At 48.2% G+C, this 17,717-nt stretch overlaps 1 protein-coding gene across 1 annotated transcript in view; it reads left to right on the top strand.

Annotated features, from left to right (window-relative positions):
* The window catches only part of LOC127203397 (tetratricopeptide repeat protein 28-like), a 244,213-nt gene extending 226,858 nt beyond the window's left edge, over positions 1-17,355 (top strand). The window contains exons 3-5 of the mRNA XM_051162162.1: positions 7,851-7,998; positions 15,828-16,100; positions 17,114-17,355. Of these exons, the coding sequence (XP_051018119.1) occupies positions 7,851-7,998; positions 15,828-16,100; positions 17,114-17,355 (663 nt within the window). The remainder of the gene's footprint in view (positions 1-7,850; positions 7,999-15,827; positions 16,101-17,113) is intronic.
* Positions 17,356-17,717: the final 362 nt, after the last annotated feature.

The raw sequence follows: 17,717 nt of genomic DNA, 5'->3' as shown, positions 1-17,717 counted from the left end.
GGTCGCAGGCTCATGCTGGAAGCAGATGGTTTTTGGAGCATTCAGGAAATCCCCTGGTTTTCTTCTTGGCCTGGGTTTACAGCCTCCCTGTGCCATAGCCATGGAAAGAAAGCCCAAGCCTCTGGAAGTTCTGAACCAGCTCTGCAGCCTCGTACACCTTTGATTGTGGTTTTTAAAGCTTTGAAGAGAAACTCCAGATGAGGTTTGCACATTTCATAAGCTGACTCAGCGCTGGGAGTGATGTCCACTTACTTAACTCAGGGTTTGATGCTTCGTGTTTTTTCTTTTCTTTTTTCTTTTTTTTAAAAAAAACTGCTTATCAACCTATAGGTTTTTTTTCTGACAACTCTTTGGTTACTATGACTAATTAGTAATTAATTTGGGGGAAAGAGATGGTTGATACAATGGGACAGTTAGAAGATTGGAGAGCAGCTTTCCATTGTTTCTGGTCAGAGTAAAAGCCAAGAGGGGAGAGGAAAACACCCCAGCGCTGCAGATGTGCTGGGAACAGTGTGTCCAGGCTCCACTGCTCTGATCTCAGGTTCCAGGCAGCATGACGGTGTTTCTAAAGCAACCCCTGATTTCCCACATGTTCTTCCAACAGAGAATAAGACGGATCAGTTAAAAAAATAGTTAAAAATAGAAGCATAGTTTTCAGAGTGATTACTCCCAGCTAAACAGGGAAAACACGTGTTCTTTGCTGATTCTCTGGGCTTTATTTTATATTATTATTATTATTATTATTATTATTATTATTATTATTATTATTATTATTATTATTATGTTTTCAATATAAGGTATCAAGAAATGGAAGCAAGAAAAAACTCATTTGAAAATATCGGAGAATAAAGGAAGTGTAGTGAGTTGTATTATGGTCACAAACAAACAAGGCTGGGCTTGCTGGTGTGTTTCCCTGTGATTTAAAGCCTTGCACTCACAATCTAATTAACATCGAACTGAGCTCCAAGTACAGTGGCCCATTTGGTTCAATAATAATACATTTATATGAAAGGTTAATGAAATGAATTTTCTCTGTATCTAATTCATTAAAAATTGTTCTACAATCAAGGATTGTAATAGAATAGAGATTAAATATTCATGTTCATAAATTGTCTGTGTCATTTCTGATTTTCCTTTATTTCAGCCTCCATGGTTGAGTTTCACAACTAGAACCATTCCCCCGCAAAATGCTGATTTAGAGGCTAATTACACACCATTGTGTGGATCAGAGAGAGAGAGAGCACAGTAGCCAGGGTTGGCCGGTTTGTGCTCTCAGTGTTTGGGGACACCTTCCATGTGCAGTGTTTGGGGACACCTTCCGTGTGCAGTGTTTGGGGACACCTTCCGTGTGCAGTGTTTGGGGACACCTTCCGTGTGCACTGTTTGGGGACACCTTCTGTGTGCAATGTTTGGGGACACCTTCCGTGTGCAGTGTTTGGGGACACCTTCTGTGTGCAGTGTTTGGTGACACCTTCCGTGTGCAGTGTTTGGGGACACCTTCCGTGTGCAGTGTTTGGGGACACCTTCCGTGTGCAGTGTTTGGGGACACCTTCCATGTGCAGTGTTTGGGGACACCTTCCGTGTGCAGTGTTTGGGGACACCTTCCGTGTGCAGTGTTTGGGGACACCTTCCGTGTGCAGTGTTTGGGGACACCTTCCGTGTGCAGTGTTTGGGGACACCTTCCGTGTGCAGTGTTTGGGGACACCTTCTGTGTGCAGTGGTTATCCAAAGACCCCCCCTTGCATGGTACCCAGTGACAGAGGGAAACTCTAAAGCTATGGCACATGGGCACCGGATGGGGAAGTGAATGGAGCTTAGGAAGCGTCAAGGGAAAATTGAAAAGAGACACATCAGGTCCTTAAGAGGAGACTGTGCCGCAGTGGCTGGCAGGGCCTTAGAAAACCCAGACTCAGCTCTGATAACCTTGAACCAGGCCAAATGTCCCTCAAAGGGAGCGTGGATCACGTTCCTACAGCCGGAGTTCCAGCCTTCTGCCCAGGAGCGGACAAAGTGTGGCATGGAAAAGTACGAAAGCGTCTTTCTGCTGAGAATTGTGTTAGATATCCAGGCTCTTTTATGGTTCAATATGAATTTTGAGATAGGTTTTTTCCCATTTCTGTGAAGAATAAAAATGGGATTTTGATTGAGATTGAATTGAATCATAAAAGGTCTTTTGGTAGAGTGGTCATTTTCGTACTATTAATTTTACCAATCCATGATCATGGGATATTTTTTCATTTTCTAGTGTCTTTCTCTCCTTATTGTAAAAGCCCTTTACTTCCTTGGTTAGGTTTATTCTTAGATGTTTTATTTTTCTTTGGGGTTATTGTGAATGGGAGAGTATTTGTGATCTTCTTCACTTTACGTTTGTTAGTGGTGTGTTAGAAAAAGCCACTGATGCCTGCAGGTTGCTTCTGTGTCCTGGCACGTTGCCGAATTTGTTCATTATTCCTAGATATTTTCTGGCAGAATTTTTGGGATTTCTAATGTATAGTTTCATGTCACCTGCAAATAGTCTGACCTCTTCTTTTCCTGTTTGTATCACTTTAATTTCATTTTCTTGCCTTATTGCTCCAGCTAGCACTTCAAGCACACCTTGAAAAGGACGGTGACGCCCGCCCCCTTCGTGACTTCAGCAGGGTTTCTCCGTTTAGGATGGTGTTTGCTGTGGGCTCTATGGTGTTGAGCTGTGTTCCCTCTCCTCCTCCTCCTCTCCCTGTGGCTGGCCGGGGTGTTCCTCAGCTAGAAGACTTTTCACGACTCTATCAGTGTTTGCTGTGGGTCTGTTTAGGCTGTTCTCTTGTTGCTTTAATGTTGGTTGTTTGGCTGAATCTACATAGTCATCCACTTCCTCTTTTAGGCTTTCCAGCTTAACAGAGTGCGGTGTTCACACTGTTCCCTACTAATAATCTGAGTTTCCCTGCTCTGCTTCCGTGTTCATTTCTGATTCTGTTCCTTTGTGTCTTCTCCCCGCCCCCCTCTCTTTTAGTTAGTTAGGCTGAGGGTCTGTTGATCTTGAGTGTCTTCTCAAAGAACCAGCTCTTAGCGTCATTGGGTTTGTTGCTGCTGCTTCCTTTGAGTCTATTTCACTGATTTCTACTCTGATTTTTATTATTTATCACCATCAGTTGTGGTTGGGTTTGCTTTGTCTTGTTTTTCTAAATTTTTGAGTTGTGTCATCAAGTCATTTATTTGTGCCCTTGCTGTTTGTTTTTTAAAATTTATTTTTAAATCTAAGCACTTAGAACTGTAAGTCTTCATCCCAGGAGTGTGTCTCAGAGGTTTTTGCTGTTTTCTTTTTCACTGAGTCTCAGGACATTTTTTTCTGTCTTGATTTCTTCTTTGACCCATTCGTCATCCAGTAATGAATTATGCAGTCTCCACGAGTCTGCATTTACTAGAGATTTGTTTGCTGTCAACTTTAAGTTTTATTCCATTATGGTCAGATGGAATACACAGAACTATTTCAGTCTTTCTGAATTTGTAGGCATTTGCTTTGTGCCCCCGGATGTGGCATTTCAGAAAAGCCTCCGTCTACTACTGAGTAGATTGTGTATTCAGTAGTGTTTAGGCGGAATACTCTGCTGATCTCACTCAGTCCGTCTGGTGTACAATTTTATGTAATTATGATGCTTCTCCCCTGACTTGTTGTGCAGGTGACCTGTCCTGCTAGAGCCCGGAGAATGGTGTGCTGATCGGCTGGCTGGGTGGGGATGTGGGGTGGTGGGTGGGGATGTGGGGTGGTGGGTGGGGATGTGGGGCCTGGCAGGGTGGCTCTATGGAAGCCTAGAGGCTGATTTCAGCGCGGGCACTTGTGGCTAGCCCGGGCCAAGGCACTAGATGTGGGTTCTACGCAACATCTGTGGGTTGTAGAGGGTACGTGGCATGAGGAGCAGGTGGACTTACCCAGCTAGACCCAGGAGAAGGGCGAATAATTTTTTGAGACAGGGTTTCTCTGTGTTAGACTTAGCTGTCCTGAACTCACTTTGTAGATCAGGCTGGCCTCGAACTCACAGCAATCCGCCTGCCTCTGCCTCTCGAGTGCTGGGATTAAAGGTGTGTGCCACCACACCCAGCGTGAATAATATTTTTATACTTCAGAATGTATTGGAACTCTGTGTATTCTCTTAGTCTATAATTGTGTGTTCTTGTTAAGTCTCTTCTCATTAGCTAGCACGGAAGGCTATTCTATTCTGTGTCAGGAGCTCTACAGAATTCTCTATTCTGTCACAATTAACTAAATCTAGTTTTCATCATTATCAGCTTAAATTTTATTGTGGCATATCGCTCACAGAACCATAAAGAATTAATTTTATTCTGTAGTGCCTTGCGGTTGCTGGGAGAGCCTCACTTATGGCCCACTTAGCGTGGAGCGTGATGTCAGCCAGGCTGCCTCCCTCCAGCTGAGCACTGCCGAGCGAGTGCGGGGAACTGAAAAAGGCCTTTCAGCTCCTCTTTGCTTCTGAGGAAAGGAGTAATGTAAGGCTGCGGGAGGCAGGACATCCCCTGTTACCTTCCCATCTGAAGGAAACGAAGTGAGTAGAGCCTCTAGCACTGCCGTGCCACGTGAGGCCATAACGTGCATCTTTAAATGGCATGTGTTAGTGTACGTGTGTGTGCGCATTTGTGTACATGTGTGCACGTGTCTGTGTGTGTGAGTTTAGACATGCCATAGCATGTTTGTGAGACCAGAAGACAACCTTGGGTGTCTGTCTTTGTCTTCCGCCCTGAGTATGTCATTCACAGCCTGGATTTGCTGCTGAACTTGGCTTATTTCCCCAGGACAAGCCGAGTAAAACATACTTTTAGAAATTGTACTTGGTAAACCATGAAATCACTGGTCTCTTAGTGAAATAATGGATAGCAGAGTTTTGGTTTAAGCATAAAAGAACTTTTCAAAATTAAAAATAAATATTTAAGATTTTTGATTCTTATAATACATATTTGAAACCAATAACTAGATATTATTTATCTCCTTCTATAAGCAGTAAATCTTACTTATGGATGCCCAACATGTTTGTATGCATATGTATTAAGTATTTATTATTATTTTGAGATAGTGTCTCACTTGGAGCCCAGGCTGGTCTGAAGCCCACGGTGCAGCTCAAGGTGACCTCCAACTCCTGCCGCCCTCCTGCCCCAGCCTCGCTGCGGCCTGGGATTTCATAGATAGCCCCACATCCGAGCTACATATGTGTACGCTGTATGAGCCAGGGCACGTCTTCTAGACCCACAGAGCTGTGGTTGTTTGCAGGTAGATGGTATAACTGGAACCCCTAAAGTGTGACGTGAGTGGGCAATGAAAAAATAGCCGCCAACACAGTAAATACGGAAACAGTGGCCAAGTCTAGAGTGAGGAAGGGAGGGAACCGCATTCAGTTACCGTCTCACTGTGCCTACGTTTTAACAGCTGCTGCTAGTTTAAACCCATAGAGACAAAATAACCCACGGTCATTTGAGCCTTCATTCTGTTTCTGGGTTAGTTCTCTGTAGAAACCCAGAATAGTCTGAACTTCCTCACGGTTCCTCAGCACGCTGCTACAGACATGGAGTGAGTGGGCTCGCGTGGAAGCATGAGAGTTGCCCACGCTCACATTCTGTGTGTGTGTGTGTGAAAATCATAGAAGTATATTTTAAACAGTAGTTTTGAGAGTTTAAAACTTCATTTAGATTTCATGAATGTCATTTGTGAAAACAGTCAAGTGTGTTTAGCTGAGCAAAGTTAAATTTCTGTTATAAACAGTGCTGTAAGAGTGGATAGAATAAAAAGCCACTTATTTAGAGACAGATGGACACAAATTGAGCACATTGATAATGTTATTTTAAGAATAGATTTATTTATTTTATTATCTTATCTTATATGTGTGGGTGTTTTGCCTTCACATATGTCTGTGCCCCCACAGAGACACTCCATTTACCTGGTAGATTGTTCTCTGTGTACTTGAAAAGCAAACTGCACTTCACAAAACTGGCTTCAAATTCTGATATAAGTTCTAAGTCTTAGGGTCTGGGGAATCGCTTAGTTGGTAGATGGTTTACCTGGAAAGCTCCAGGGTCTTAGTCCACAAGAAGAGATCCACGTAAGGCAGTGGGCGTGGTGGCTCATGCCTGTGGCCTCAGCTGTGGTTGGGGCTGGACAGCTAGCTTAGCCTCACCATGGAGCTAAATATCCTGGGGGCAAAGGGACACACACATACACACACAGACAGACAGACAGACAGACAGACAGACAGACAGAGACATGGGGGTGGGTGGGTGAGGTGGCAGGCGGACTCTTCTCAGAAAAGAGCGTGGATGGATCCTAATGAACAACAACTGAGGCTGACCTCCACTCTCACACAGGCTCACAGACACGCGTGTACACACACACACACACACACACACACACACACACACACACACACCAGAATTTAAAGAGAATTCTATAGCTCAATGCTCTGATAATTTCTTCAGTTAGCTGAAAGGAAATGGTTCCTGTGTTCACACTGTTTTTTTAAAAACCAGCTTTGAGACCACTCAGTTAAGGACACAAAGGACAGTAAACCTGGCTGCTTTGGAACAAAGCACACATATTTCAGGTAGGACCACACAAGCATTTACCCATAGCAAGTGTGGTGACTAAAGGCTGACAGAGGAATGGCCGCAAGTAGGTGGAAGCCAGCCAGGGCCACATAGTGAAACAGTGTTTCAAGCAACAAAAACAACCAATCAAAACAACAAATGTGTGGGTCCAATCTGATTTTTAAGGCAATAATGTGTACACACTCATGTGTGTGTGTGTGTGTGTGTGTGTGTGTGTGTGTGTCTGTGTGTATGAACTTGACAGAGTCACCTGCAAAGAGGAACCCCTAAAATAAAGACTTGCCCCCATCAGAACGGCCTATGGGCACGTCTGTGGGCATTTTTCAGGTTGCTGCTTGGCAGAGGAGAGCCCAGCCCACTATGGGGCCGTTCCGTCCCGAGGCCTGAGCATGTGACCGGCAGGCAGCACCCTCCTCAGCCTCCTGTTCTGTCCCTGTGTGTTCCCAGCCTGTGTTCCCTCCTTCAGTGATGGAGTGTAACTCAGGAGCCAGCCTTCCTTCTCTTCCCCGAGTTGTTCTCGGTCAGTTTTCTGTCACACAGCACAGAAGCAAACCACAGCACCGGTCACCAGGGCACACGTGACATGCGCTGCCTCTGGCTCTCCTTTGTGAATGAGAAGGGTGCTGAGTCTCTAGGATTGGCCTGTTGCTCCTCCCTCCTGTGTCTGTCACGTGCTAGCATTACAGGGCCACTGGGGCCAGTTAAAGATGAGAATTTCTGTTGGGCCACCACGCTGACTTGTTGTGGTGCTGGAGGTGGAACCCCGGGCTTCGTGCATGGTGGGCAAACACTGCACCGACGGAGCTATGGCTCCTGCCCAAGAACTATGTTTTATTTATTTATTTTATTTATTTTTATTTTTGGGGGGTTTCAAGACAGGGTTTCCTTGTGTGGCTTTGGCTGTCCTGGACTCACTTTGTAGACCAGGCTGGCCTTGAACTCACAGTGATCCACCTACCTCTGCCTTCAAGTGCTGGGATTAAAGGGGTGTGCCACCACCACCCGGCCAAGAAATGTGTTTTAAAATGAGAATAAATAGTAATGAATAGAACAGAATCAGTGTGTCTGAGAAATGAAAGAAAAATATAAGTCCATGAAGGAAATAGAATTTGTGATGTTTAGAAGGAACGGGTTCTTTGGTCACCAAGTCTCCCTTCCTGTTTTGGGGCACATGCGTCTCGCCCATAGCTATGATAAAGAATCGCCACAGGCACTCTGGCCAGCCATGTGACAATTATAAACCTTTGTCATCTTCCCTGTGTTTCCAGGCATACTTCCGACAGGGTGTTGCCCTCCAGTACCTTGGACGCCACGCAGATGCCCTGGCCGCCTTTGCATCTGGGCTGGCTCAAGACCCCAAAAGCCTACAGCTCCTCGTGGGGATGGTGGAAGCTGCCATGAAGTCTCCCATGAGAGGTGGGTAGGGTGACGATCTTCAGGAGTTAGCGGAGAGCAAGGTGCACTTGGCCTGCCTTGCAGAATGTTAGGGTCCATGCGAGCTGCTGGGGTCCGTGGGCTGGGTCTGTGGGCTGGGTCCATGCAAGCCGCTGGGGTCCGTGGGCTGGGGTCTGTGGGCTGGGCCCACGCAAGCCTTTGGGGTCCGTGGGCTGGGCCCATGCGAGCTGCTGGGGTCTGTGGTCTGGGTCTGTGGTCTGGGTCCATGCAAGCCGCTGGGGTCTGTGGGCTGGGGTCTGTGGTCTGGGTCCACGCAAGCCGCTGGGGTCCGTGGGCTGGTGATGGACCCTCTGGTATGTGTAGATGAGCTCATGTCCTTGCATTTTAGGATTATTTAAATAATTCCCACTGTGAAGTTAGTTTTAAGATTCTAAACCACAATACTTCTTAACAATAAGTTGATTTTTTGTATGAACAAATATAGCCTTTAGAAATACTAAGAGAAGACATTGAGCCAGTCTTTCCTCTCTTCCACCTTTCCTCCCTCCATTTCTCCTTCTTTCCTTCTTTCTACACAAAACACAGTAGTCAATTCAAAGGAGTTAATAGATAGTTTACCCTGGAGCCAAGCATGAGTAGCCATGGCCTCGGGAACACAGTTAGGTCACCCCCTTCCATGTTCCCCACTGTGGGTAGAAAACTCAGAAATGACGACATCAGAGAAGGTAGGTCACACCAGGTAGATTCTCACCTACGGCCTGGCTGTGGCTGTGGCTGTGGCTGTGGCTGCGGCTGCGGCTGTGGCTGTGGCTGCGGCTGTGGCTGTGGCTGCGGCTGTGGCTGCGGCTGCGGCTGTGGCTGTGGCTGCGGCTATGGCTGCGGCTGTGGCTGCTGCTGCTGCTGCTGGGGAGGTTTCCTATCTGAGTGGCTGAGGGCTGAACAGCCTGACAGGAGCTGGGACTAAGCCCCAAGCTTGAAGCGTTCCGCACTCTGCAGCCTTTGTAGCCTCTGTCAGGGATTCTCCGTGGCATGTTCTTCTTTCTTCCTCACAGAAATCTCACGCTGTATCCCAGGTTAGCTTGAACTCACTACGTGGTCCAGGCTGACCCAAAACTTGCAGCAATCCTCCTGTCTCGGCTTCCTGACTGGTAGGATTATAGGTGTGAGCTACCGTGCCTGGTTTGTTCTTGTGTTTCTTAAAGCAAGTGTGTGTAGCCATGGACGGCTTCTCACATCTTTAGAGACAAATGAGAAAATGAGGGAGGACGTGGAGGTGGTTCTGTGCGAGTCTGGAGGGTTCCAAGGCTCTGAACAGAGCGCCTTCATTTTGCAGAGCAGCAGTTTTATTTCCCTTTATTCCGCGGTCCTGGGAGGTCACACTCAGCGTCTGAGGAGCACTGGCTAACACTGTGCCACTGCTGAGCTTTGAGAATGCTGCATTTTAAGAATGAGCACTTGGGAAGTTTCAACTAATCACACACGCCAGCTGTCATCTTACGGTAGTGACAGTCACATCGGCGGATTTATGGCTTATAGATGGGGCCACAGCCACTTTCTGCCCAGAGCTTATGTCAGGCAGAACTCCATCTTTGCTGTGGAAGTGGCCTGCCTTTTAATTGTTCATGTGAGAGAATGAACCTAACAGTGTTGGCGACAGCATCACTGCACGTTTTGTCTAGTTTTGACTTGTTTGCAGCATTAGATGGCTTTGATTTGCTGCCTATTATTGTACTTGGCTTAAAGTAGGGTGCTAAATACAAGTCTGCTGACTAGATAGAGCGCATGTCTCTAGGCATCTGGCTCTATATAAAGGATATTTCCCTGGAAGTTGGCGTTTCATATCTTTAGGGGAAAGAGGTGAGAAATCTTTCCTCAAGCAGTTTCATAAGTCTCAAAGCCACATCTTTGCTTCGGGACAGGCTTTCCCCAAGATGGGCCTTGCTGTCGATGAACCGTGATCTAGAAGTGATACACTTAGGATACCCCAACTTTGGGGGGGACAACAATGAAAAGTCAGCACCTGTCTTCTTTACCACTTCCTACGTTTTCTCCTTTTCCTTTCCTCTCCATGAAGATGCGCATGAGCTTCTCCAGGGGCCAGCAAGAGCTTTTAAAGAGTATACGGGGAGCATTTGTGTTTAGTCCACGAAGACCACACCGTGTCGTTCCTCCCTCAGCCTGGACGCTAACTCACAGTGTAGCCAGGGCTGGCTTCAGCCTCCTGGTCCTCCTGCCTCTGCCTCCCAAGTATGTGCCACACTGCCCGGCTGGTTCTGGAATTCTCAAATGCAGTAAAGAAAAAAAAAAATCCCCTAGCTCAGATGCTTCTTAAACAAGCAGAACTCTCACGAGTCAAAAGACTGCCTACAATGTGCTCTTTATTACTTTACGTTTTTATTTTTATGTCTTTTGTTTGCATGCATGTATGCCCATGTACTATATGCATGCAGTGCCCACGGAGGCCAGAAGTGGACACTGGGTCCTCTGGAACTGTGTGAGCTGCCATGTGGATGTTGGGAACTGAACCCGTGTCCTCTGGAAGAGCAGCCAGTGCTCTTAGCCACTGAGCCATCCTGCCAGCCCCAGTTTGGTCTCATTGGACGGTGGCGGCGGGTGGGGTGGGGGTGGGGGTGGGGTAAGAATCTTTCTCAGCATGAGGACACACTTGCCTAACGTGACTGAGTCCTGAGTTCAGTCCTGGCACTACAAAGAGAAAGAACTCAATTTTAAAGAGAGGACCAGCCTATACTAATATACATTTATTCCCATATAAGTGTACTATCCCTATTAAAATTAATCTGATTTTATCTTGTTCTCTATTCTCCTAAGTGAACTGTCTGATTTATTTCATTTTTATAATTTAACCCATGCACACGAACCAACTGTGAATTAACTGTCTTGTGGATATGGTTGCATCGCAACACCATGCATCTCTCCTAAATCATTAGCAAAATGTAGAAATAAGGGTAAATATAAATTGAGATGATTTCTCAACCTTTTGTTATCTTTGCTGTTCCTTGAAAGGCAGAATTTCAGTTCAGTGTGTAAATGCTTCAGGGACTTGGGTGCTGTAGGGCTTGTGCCTGCTGTGGGCTAATTACACAGCCACAGGAGGAGGCTGGGGGCGCTCTCAGCTGTTCTCTCCTGTCCAGTCGTCTAGAGACGGTCGCTTTTGTGAGCTATCTGTCAGCTCTGGAAGGGTCCATGGAGGCTGCTTGATCAAGTGCCCATGGAAAATGGCCGGCCAGTGGTCAGGCTGCTCCCTCATAGTTCGCAGGCCTCGCTGGTCCTCCCTGCCTTGGAAATGTTATGTGAGCTACATGGATTTTTTTCCCCACAAGAAAGGCATCTGACCGCAGCCTTGCCGTTTGCTAACCCAGTGACAGCCTAACCTTTCTGTGAGGGGGAAGTGATGATGCTGTGGGAGCCCCACCTGGGCGCGAGGCAGGCCGTGCAGAAGCCTTCCCCTCTGAGGTGGGACTCTTCTTTCATGGTGCTCAGGCACAGTTCCCAGGGCCCCCTTCACGTGTGCTCCCTGGAAGTCCCGCTGCGGCCTTAGCATCAGAAGGCTGGCTTTCTCTTTGATTCTTGTCAGAGCGCTCTGAACCTCCCTAGACAGCACCGCGATTTCCAGTGTTGCAGTCTGTGTCCGGTGCCACTTCCTCTGTGAAGCCCTGACCTCAGGACCTCGCAGGGCCCCTCAGTGCAGCCGACAGTTCTCAGGACTCTGTGCTATCTGCTTCTAGATCGGGCAGACCCTGGGACCCTGATGCGTCCCATGCTCACACAGTCCTGCCTTATCAGTAGCTTATTTGTGTGTGTGTGTGTGTGTGTGTGTGTGTGTGTGTGTGTGGTGTTTATATGGGGTGTCTGCATGTTGTGAGACACCACTGAGTTCAAGGTGTGGAACCCCAGCTCAGAAGTGCTCACGTGTGGAGAGACGCACATCTCCGAGCTGGCAGGTGTGGCATGTCGCCTGCCAGAGGATGAGGGTTTATTATCAGCTTCCACTACACGCTCATGAGCTCCCAAAGCATCAGGAAATGTGACTTTGTTCTTCTTAAATTCCTAAGGACTTTACATTTCAAAACCCAGCAGCAGGGGCTTGGGCAGTGTGGCAGAGGCCTTTATATTCCTACGGAACTGCTTTGGCACCAGTTATTTCATGTACTATGCATAAGTTCTAGAAAGAAAACATCTGAATAGCTACAGGCTGCCAAATTTCTGTTCTGTCTAATCTGCTAAAAAAATCACAAAATTAGGCCTTCTGATGATAGCACAAGTTTATCTTAGAACAGGAATTAGAGTTGCAAAGGGTCTCAGAGATTATAGATTTTTAAAAAGTATTTTACAATCTTTTTCATCAAAAGAAATATAGCTGTCTGATACAGCGGCACAGTCCTGTGGTCCTGCTACTTGGGAGGTTACGATGAGTGGATGGCGCGTGGCCAGGAATTTGAGATCAGCTTGGGCAGCATAGAAAACCCTGACTCAAGCCCCGCCCCGCTGCCCCAACCCAACTGCTGGCCCATGAGATAGCATCTCAGTTCGAGCCAAGATTATTAACACAAAAAAAAAAGACGGACATTCAGTGAGGCCAGTGCTCTTGTATGTTGCCGTAGATGTAGGCAGAGATGTACATATGTACACAGGCATCTCTGTGTGCATATACACTCATAACCATGCACATGTGTGTACGTGTGTAGCCACGGCCACAGCCACAGCCCACACACTTGGCAGCACGGGGAGACTGACTGACTGAGGTTAGTTCTGAAGGATAGACATTTTCTTTCAGCCAACACTCACTGTCTTCCCCACTGAGCCACAGGAGCCGCTGTTGCTACATAGACTGCCTGGTCAGCTCAGGCCAGCCTGTGGAAATGTCTGTCTTTTGCTGGCCCCCTGTGTGAGACAGTCCTTCTTACGGCCACCCTAGGTAACAGCGCTTTCACAGCAACTGTTTGCTTAGTGGTATTTATTTTTTTTTTATATAATTAAAAATAATTTATTTAATTTTATTTTGTGTACATTGGTGTAAAGGTATCAGATCCCTTGGAACTGGAATCACAGAGAGCTGTGAACCACCATGTGGTTGCTGGGAACTGAACTCAGGTCCTTTGGAAGAGCAGACAGTGCTCTTAACCACTGAGCCATCTCTCCAGCCCCCAGTATTTAGTTTTTAATGTACTTCTATTTTCTTCCTATACACTTTGAGTGGGATTTTTTTTCTTTACAATTTTCTTAATTTCACTCTCATCTACCCCCAAACGTGCCCAAGTTAAGACTGTTTTTCCTTCTTGGGAGTTTCTAGACAGATCTTCTGTCACCGTGTTGCCTCCCTTTCTGCTGTTGTTTCGGCAGCTCCATAGTTGCTCTGGGAAAGACTGTCTCGTTCTGAGACATGGGCCTGTGCCTGTGCCAGTCATTTCAGGATAGGCATCCGAGCACATTCCCTGTCTGTCAGGAATACCTGCTTCCTGCCTTCCACTATAAAAGCTGAAATATCCACTCCCAATTTTCCCACCCTCCTCTGAATCCAGGACTCAAACTTTGAATTAGAAATGACGAGAGGGTCGTTTGGACTTCGCTGTGTGTGTGTGGGGGGGGCAGCATCCCTGTTCTGAGGGTTGTGCTCAGTGGCAGGGCTGCGGGCTGTGGGCTGCATCTCAGCCTTCCATGGCATAGCTCAGTGGCTCCTACTTAAAAGCCACCAACTCGGAAGCTTGCAAGCACATGTTCCTGCTGTGGTGACCCAGTGGCCTGGAGCCCTGCAATGGACTCTTACGTTGCCGTTGACTCTGTCTGGTTAACCTTAGCTGAATCAGATAGATGTGACCAGATTCATCATTTTTTTAACGTGTTTATCCTTTTTATTGTCTGCAGATTCATCATTTGTAAAATGATGGTTCTGTTGATGTCTGTTAGCTCTGGCTCGGCTCACTGGGGCTGAGGTGCTACCTGTGACCGCCTTTGGCTGCAGCCTGCAGCAGGGGCCGATGGAATCCTGCCCTCAGTGTTGTGTAGTAGGCCTGTCTTCTAGACTAGTGGTTCCTTCTCTCTCCTGCCTGTGTTTAACCCTATTGGCTAGCTAGTGCTTACTGGCACTCTGCTGTTTGCGTCTTGACAGGAGTAAAAATGTTCTTTGTTCTCTGTTTAGTGATCTGATTGAAGAGAGAAAGCTTTAGGCACCAGTGAGCTTCAAGGTTTCCCTGGTGATGTTGACTCAGGCAAGAGAGCTCCTTAGCAGAGACCTGAAAAGTCATAAATTGCAAAGATTCTGCTTTAATGCAGCACGTTGGCCAGGACGTGAGACTTGGAGGGCAGCGCTGTCGCAGGGTGATGTGTGGATTATTGGAACCACTAATGTGAAGAAGCTTTCAGGAACAGGAGAGGTGCAGCCACAGCGCTTACTGTCTCTAAGGAAAGTGTGGATGGGCGGCAGGAGCTTGCCTCTGTGTCCAACCCCCAAATGGAGGTAATCCCACATGGCCCCGTGACCTCTAACCTGCACCGCTGCTGCGTGTTGCCATCTGAAGGTAAAATGAGCCACACATTCATTTTACCCCCTGATGGCTCACCCGGGTGTAGGAGATGGCTTCCTTCTGGCTTTGCTTGCCGAGGTTGTGGTGTGACTCGTGCTGGAAATCGCCTTGCGAATGGCCGGCATTTCATGGCTGCCCGTTCCTTCATCTTCTGGGAGAAACTAGGAGCATGTTTTAGTAATCATCCATTCTCGCTTGCCTTCGGTGATAGCCTTGCTGGGGACACTCACCGGAGAGACAGCGGAAGGGTTTATCAGGAGCCTGTGCTGCGCCACGGGCTGCTTAGAGTAAAGCACCGTGGACACAAAGCACGCCTCTCACTTGGAGGGGGATAGGAGGGAATTTATTCTGGAGCCAAGTATGAGTGACCATGGCCTAGGAACACAGATTTTCCTGAAATTCCATGTTCCAACAAGGTAGCAATTCCATAAACTTTTTATGGTGACAGAACAAAGAAAAGTCATAAATCAAGGCATTTCCCAAACTCACTCGTGGTTGTGTCAGGTGGGCCGGCTGGAGCGGTCGCGGTGGGAGAGCTCACCATCAGCCTTAGACGTTGCCCAGTTCCACCCTCAGCTCTAGGGTTGGTGAAAGCCTACAGTTTTATTAGGGCATTCTAAAAGTTTGTTTTTAAAAATCTTTTTGTTAAAGTGTTAAGTCCAGCTTTATCTACTATAATTAACAGTGTGTTTGTTCTGACACAGGGGGCTGGGCCAGGGAATGGCCGCTCAATGGCTAAAGATGGTCCAAGATACATTACACTGAGGCTCTGGACCTTCGGGGTTCCAAGACCTCCACTGTTCAGTGTTCCACCACCACAGTTTCCATCAACTGATGGGCCTCTGCGCAGATTTCTCATTCAGGGTATTCAACAGTGGGAAAACATTTTTACTGAGCAGACGCGAAACAGCTGTAAAAGACCTGACAGCTGAGCTGCGCAGTACACGCCCTGAGATGATGAGCTGAGATCCCTGAGTTGCAGGGGGCCGGAGGGCTGAGGGTGGTACCCAGTGGAGGGCGGCTGGGAGGATGGGCTTGTCCTGCTCTGAGGAGCAGGCCGGATGAGGACCTTTCAGGGAGTGCGTGGCATCATGAGCAGTGAAGCCATAGGGAGGACGAAGGTGGCCGTGTGTGCAGGGGAAAGGAGCTGCTGGACGTGCGGGCGACGCTAGCTGCAGGGTGTGCGCACCGTCGGGTGGTGCTGTGCTCCAGGTTAAAGAGTCTGTGCTTGAATGTGTCTCCCACGTGGGCCCAGTGGGAAGCCGCCGTGTCCGGCCATCTTCATTCTCTTGTTTTCTTTTCCTTCAGACACCCTGGAGCCCACTTACCAGCAGCTTCAGAAAATGAAACTGGACAAGAGTCCCTTTGTGGTCGTGTCTGTGGTTGGGCAGGAGCTGCTGACAGCCGGCCACCACGGGGCCTCCGTGGTCGTCCTGGAAGCTGCTCTGAAGATCGGCACTTGCAGCCTCAAACTGCGAGGCTCCGTCTTCTCAGCCTTGAGCAGTGCACACTGGTCTCTTGGGAACACAGAGAAGAGCACTGGGTACATGCAGCAAGACTTGGATGTAGCCAAGACCTTAGGTACGTGTCCGGCCTGCATGTCAGCTGCATGCCCTGATGTTGACAGGACCAGTGTATGCGGCAGAGCATTCGGTTTTAGAGCCCTCGGGTCTTGAGGATTTTCATGCAGTAAGGGTCCAAAGCTCCCAGAAGGCCTAGCGGCGTGGTTAGCACATTCATAACCTTCCTCAGGGGTTTTGGACTCACAGTTTGGATGCTCCAAGTGCTGGTTCTGTGGACCACTCATCTTCATTTTAATTTCGGCCTCTGTGAGAGTGCACCAAGGTTTGTCAAGGCGTATAGCACAGGCTGGTGTGGTGGGCCATGCTGAGAAGGCGGAGCAGTGGATCTCTGTGAGTTCCGGGTCAGCCAGAGGTGCACAGTGGGGATCTGTCTCAAAGGAAACAAAAGAGCATGGAAGCTGGTGATGTGTGGGCGCAGCATGCTATAGGGCTAAGGGTGGGCCTTGTGGGTCCAGATGGCTGTGGCACGGCTCTGTCACTAGCTAGAGAGCTTTGGAGCTTCATTTCTTGCTGTTTCGGAGACAAGGTCTCACTCTGTAGCCCAGGCTAGCCTTTATCTTGCAAGGCGCCTGCCTCCATGCAAGGGGGAAGAGGGAGGAGAGCCATGGCTTGTGGCTGTGCCCGTTCCCGGAGGGGCTGTGGGAGTCTGCCATCAGATACCCAGAGAGAAGTGGTGTATGACTGGAGGCCTGGAATCAAATGGCCAAACCTGCAGGCTGACAGCTGCTCAGAACCAGAGGTCATCTGCAGAGCGAGGGGGAGACGCCCAGCAGCAGCTGGTTTGTGTCGAGGTCCACACCCTCCCGTCTCAGAGCCCTCTGCCCCTGTGCGCACGGGTGTTACAGCAACAACATGTGTCCAGGGAGTTAGGACCTAGGGTCTTATCTCCCCACACAGGGTCTAAAAGAAACTAACTTAAATCCCAGCTAGGAAATTTGTGGCTTAAGAGAACCATATATGCTATAAATAATGCTGTAACTTAAAGAATTTTTCTCCTTAAATCCAAATCAGGTGACCAGACAGGAGAGTGCCGAGCTCATGGGAACCTCGGCTCTGCGTTCTTTTCCAAAGGGAATTACCGAGAGGCTCTGACTAACCACAGGCATCAGCTGGTGCTCGCCATGAAACTCAAGGACCGCGAGGTAGGAGCCTCCCTGTGGAGCGCACTCCCGCCCTCAGAAACACGGAGCCCCCACCTCTGCAGGGAGTGTTGGGGGCCCTACCGTCTTCAGAAGTTGATAATCATTTATTGAGTCTGCCATGTCTGATCAGGCATTAGGTGTCTGTTGCGTGGTCCTTGAGTATGTACAGAGAAAGAAGGTCTTGTCTCTGAGCTTGGGAGCAAACAGCATGCTCAGGTGCGGCTTTCTAATGCTCTTTAATGCGCCGTGAAACACACAGGCACACACACGGGCAGACTATCAGAGAGCTGTATCTGGTGACAGCACATGAGCCTTATTAGTGATCTTGTATATGACTGTCCCTCCTCCTCCTCCTCCTCCTCCTCCTCCTCCTCCTCCTCCTCCTCCTCCTCCTTCTTTTTTAACCGACTGTGGAGAAGCCGGTTGAGTTTACAGGGTGAGCAGATGTCACAGTGAAGACTGTACTTGCAAAC

Source organism: Acomys russatus, chromosome 19 (assembly GCF_903995435.1).
Source record: "Acomys russatus chromosome 19, mAcoRus1.1, whole genome shotgun sequence".
Taxonomy (NCBI): Eukaryota; Metazoa; Chordata; class Mammalia; order Rodentia; family Muridae; genus Acomys; species Acomys russatus.
This window is presented reverse-complemented; position numbering and strand designations above follow the sequence as displayed.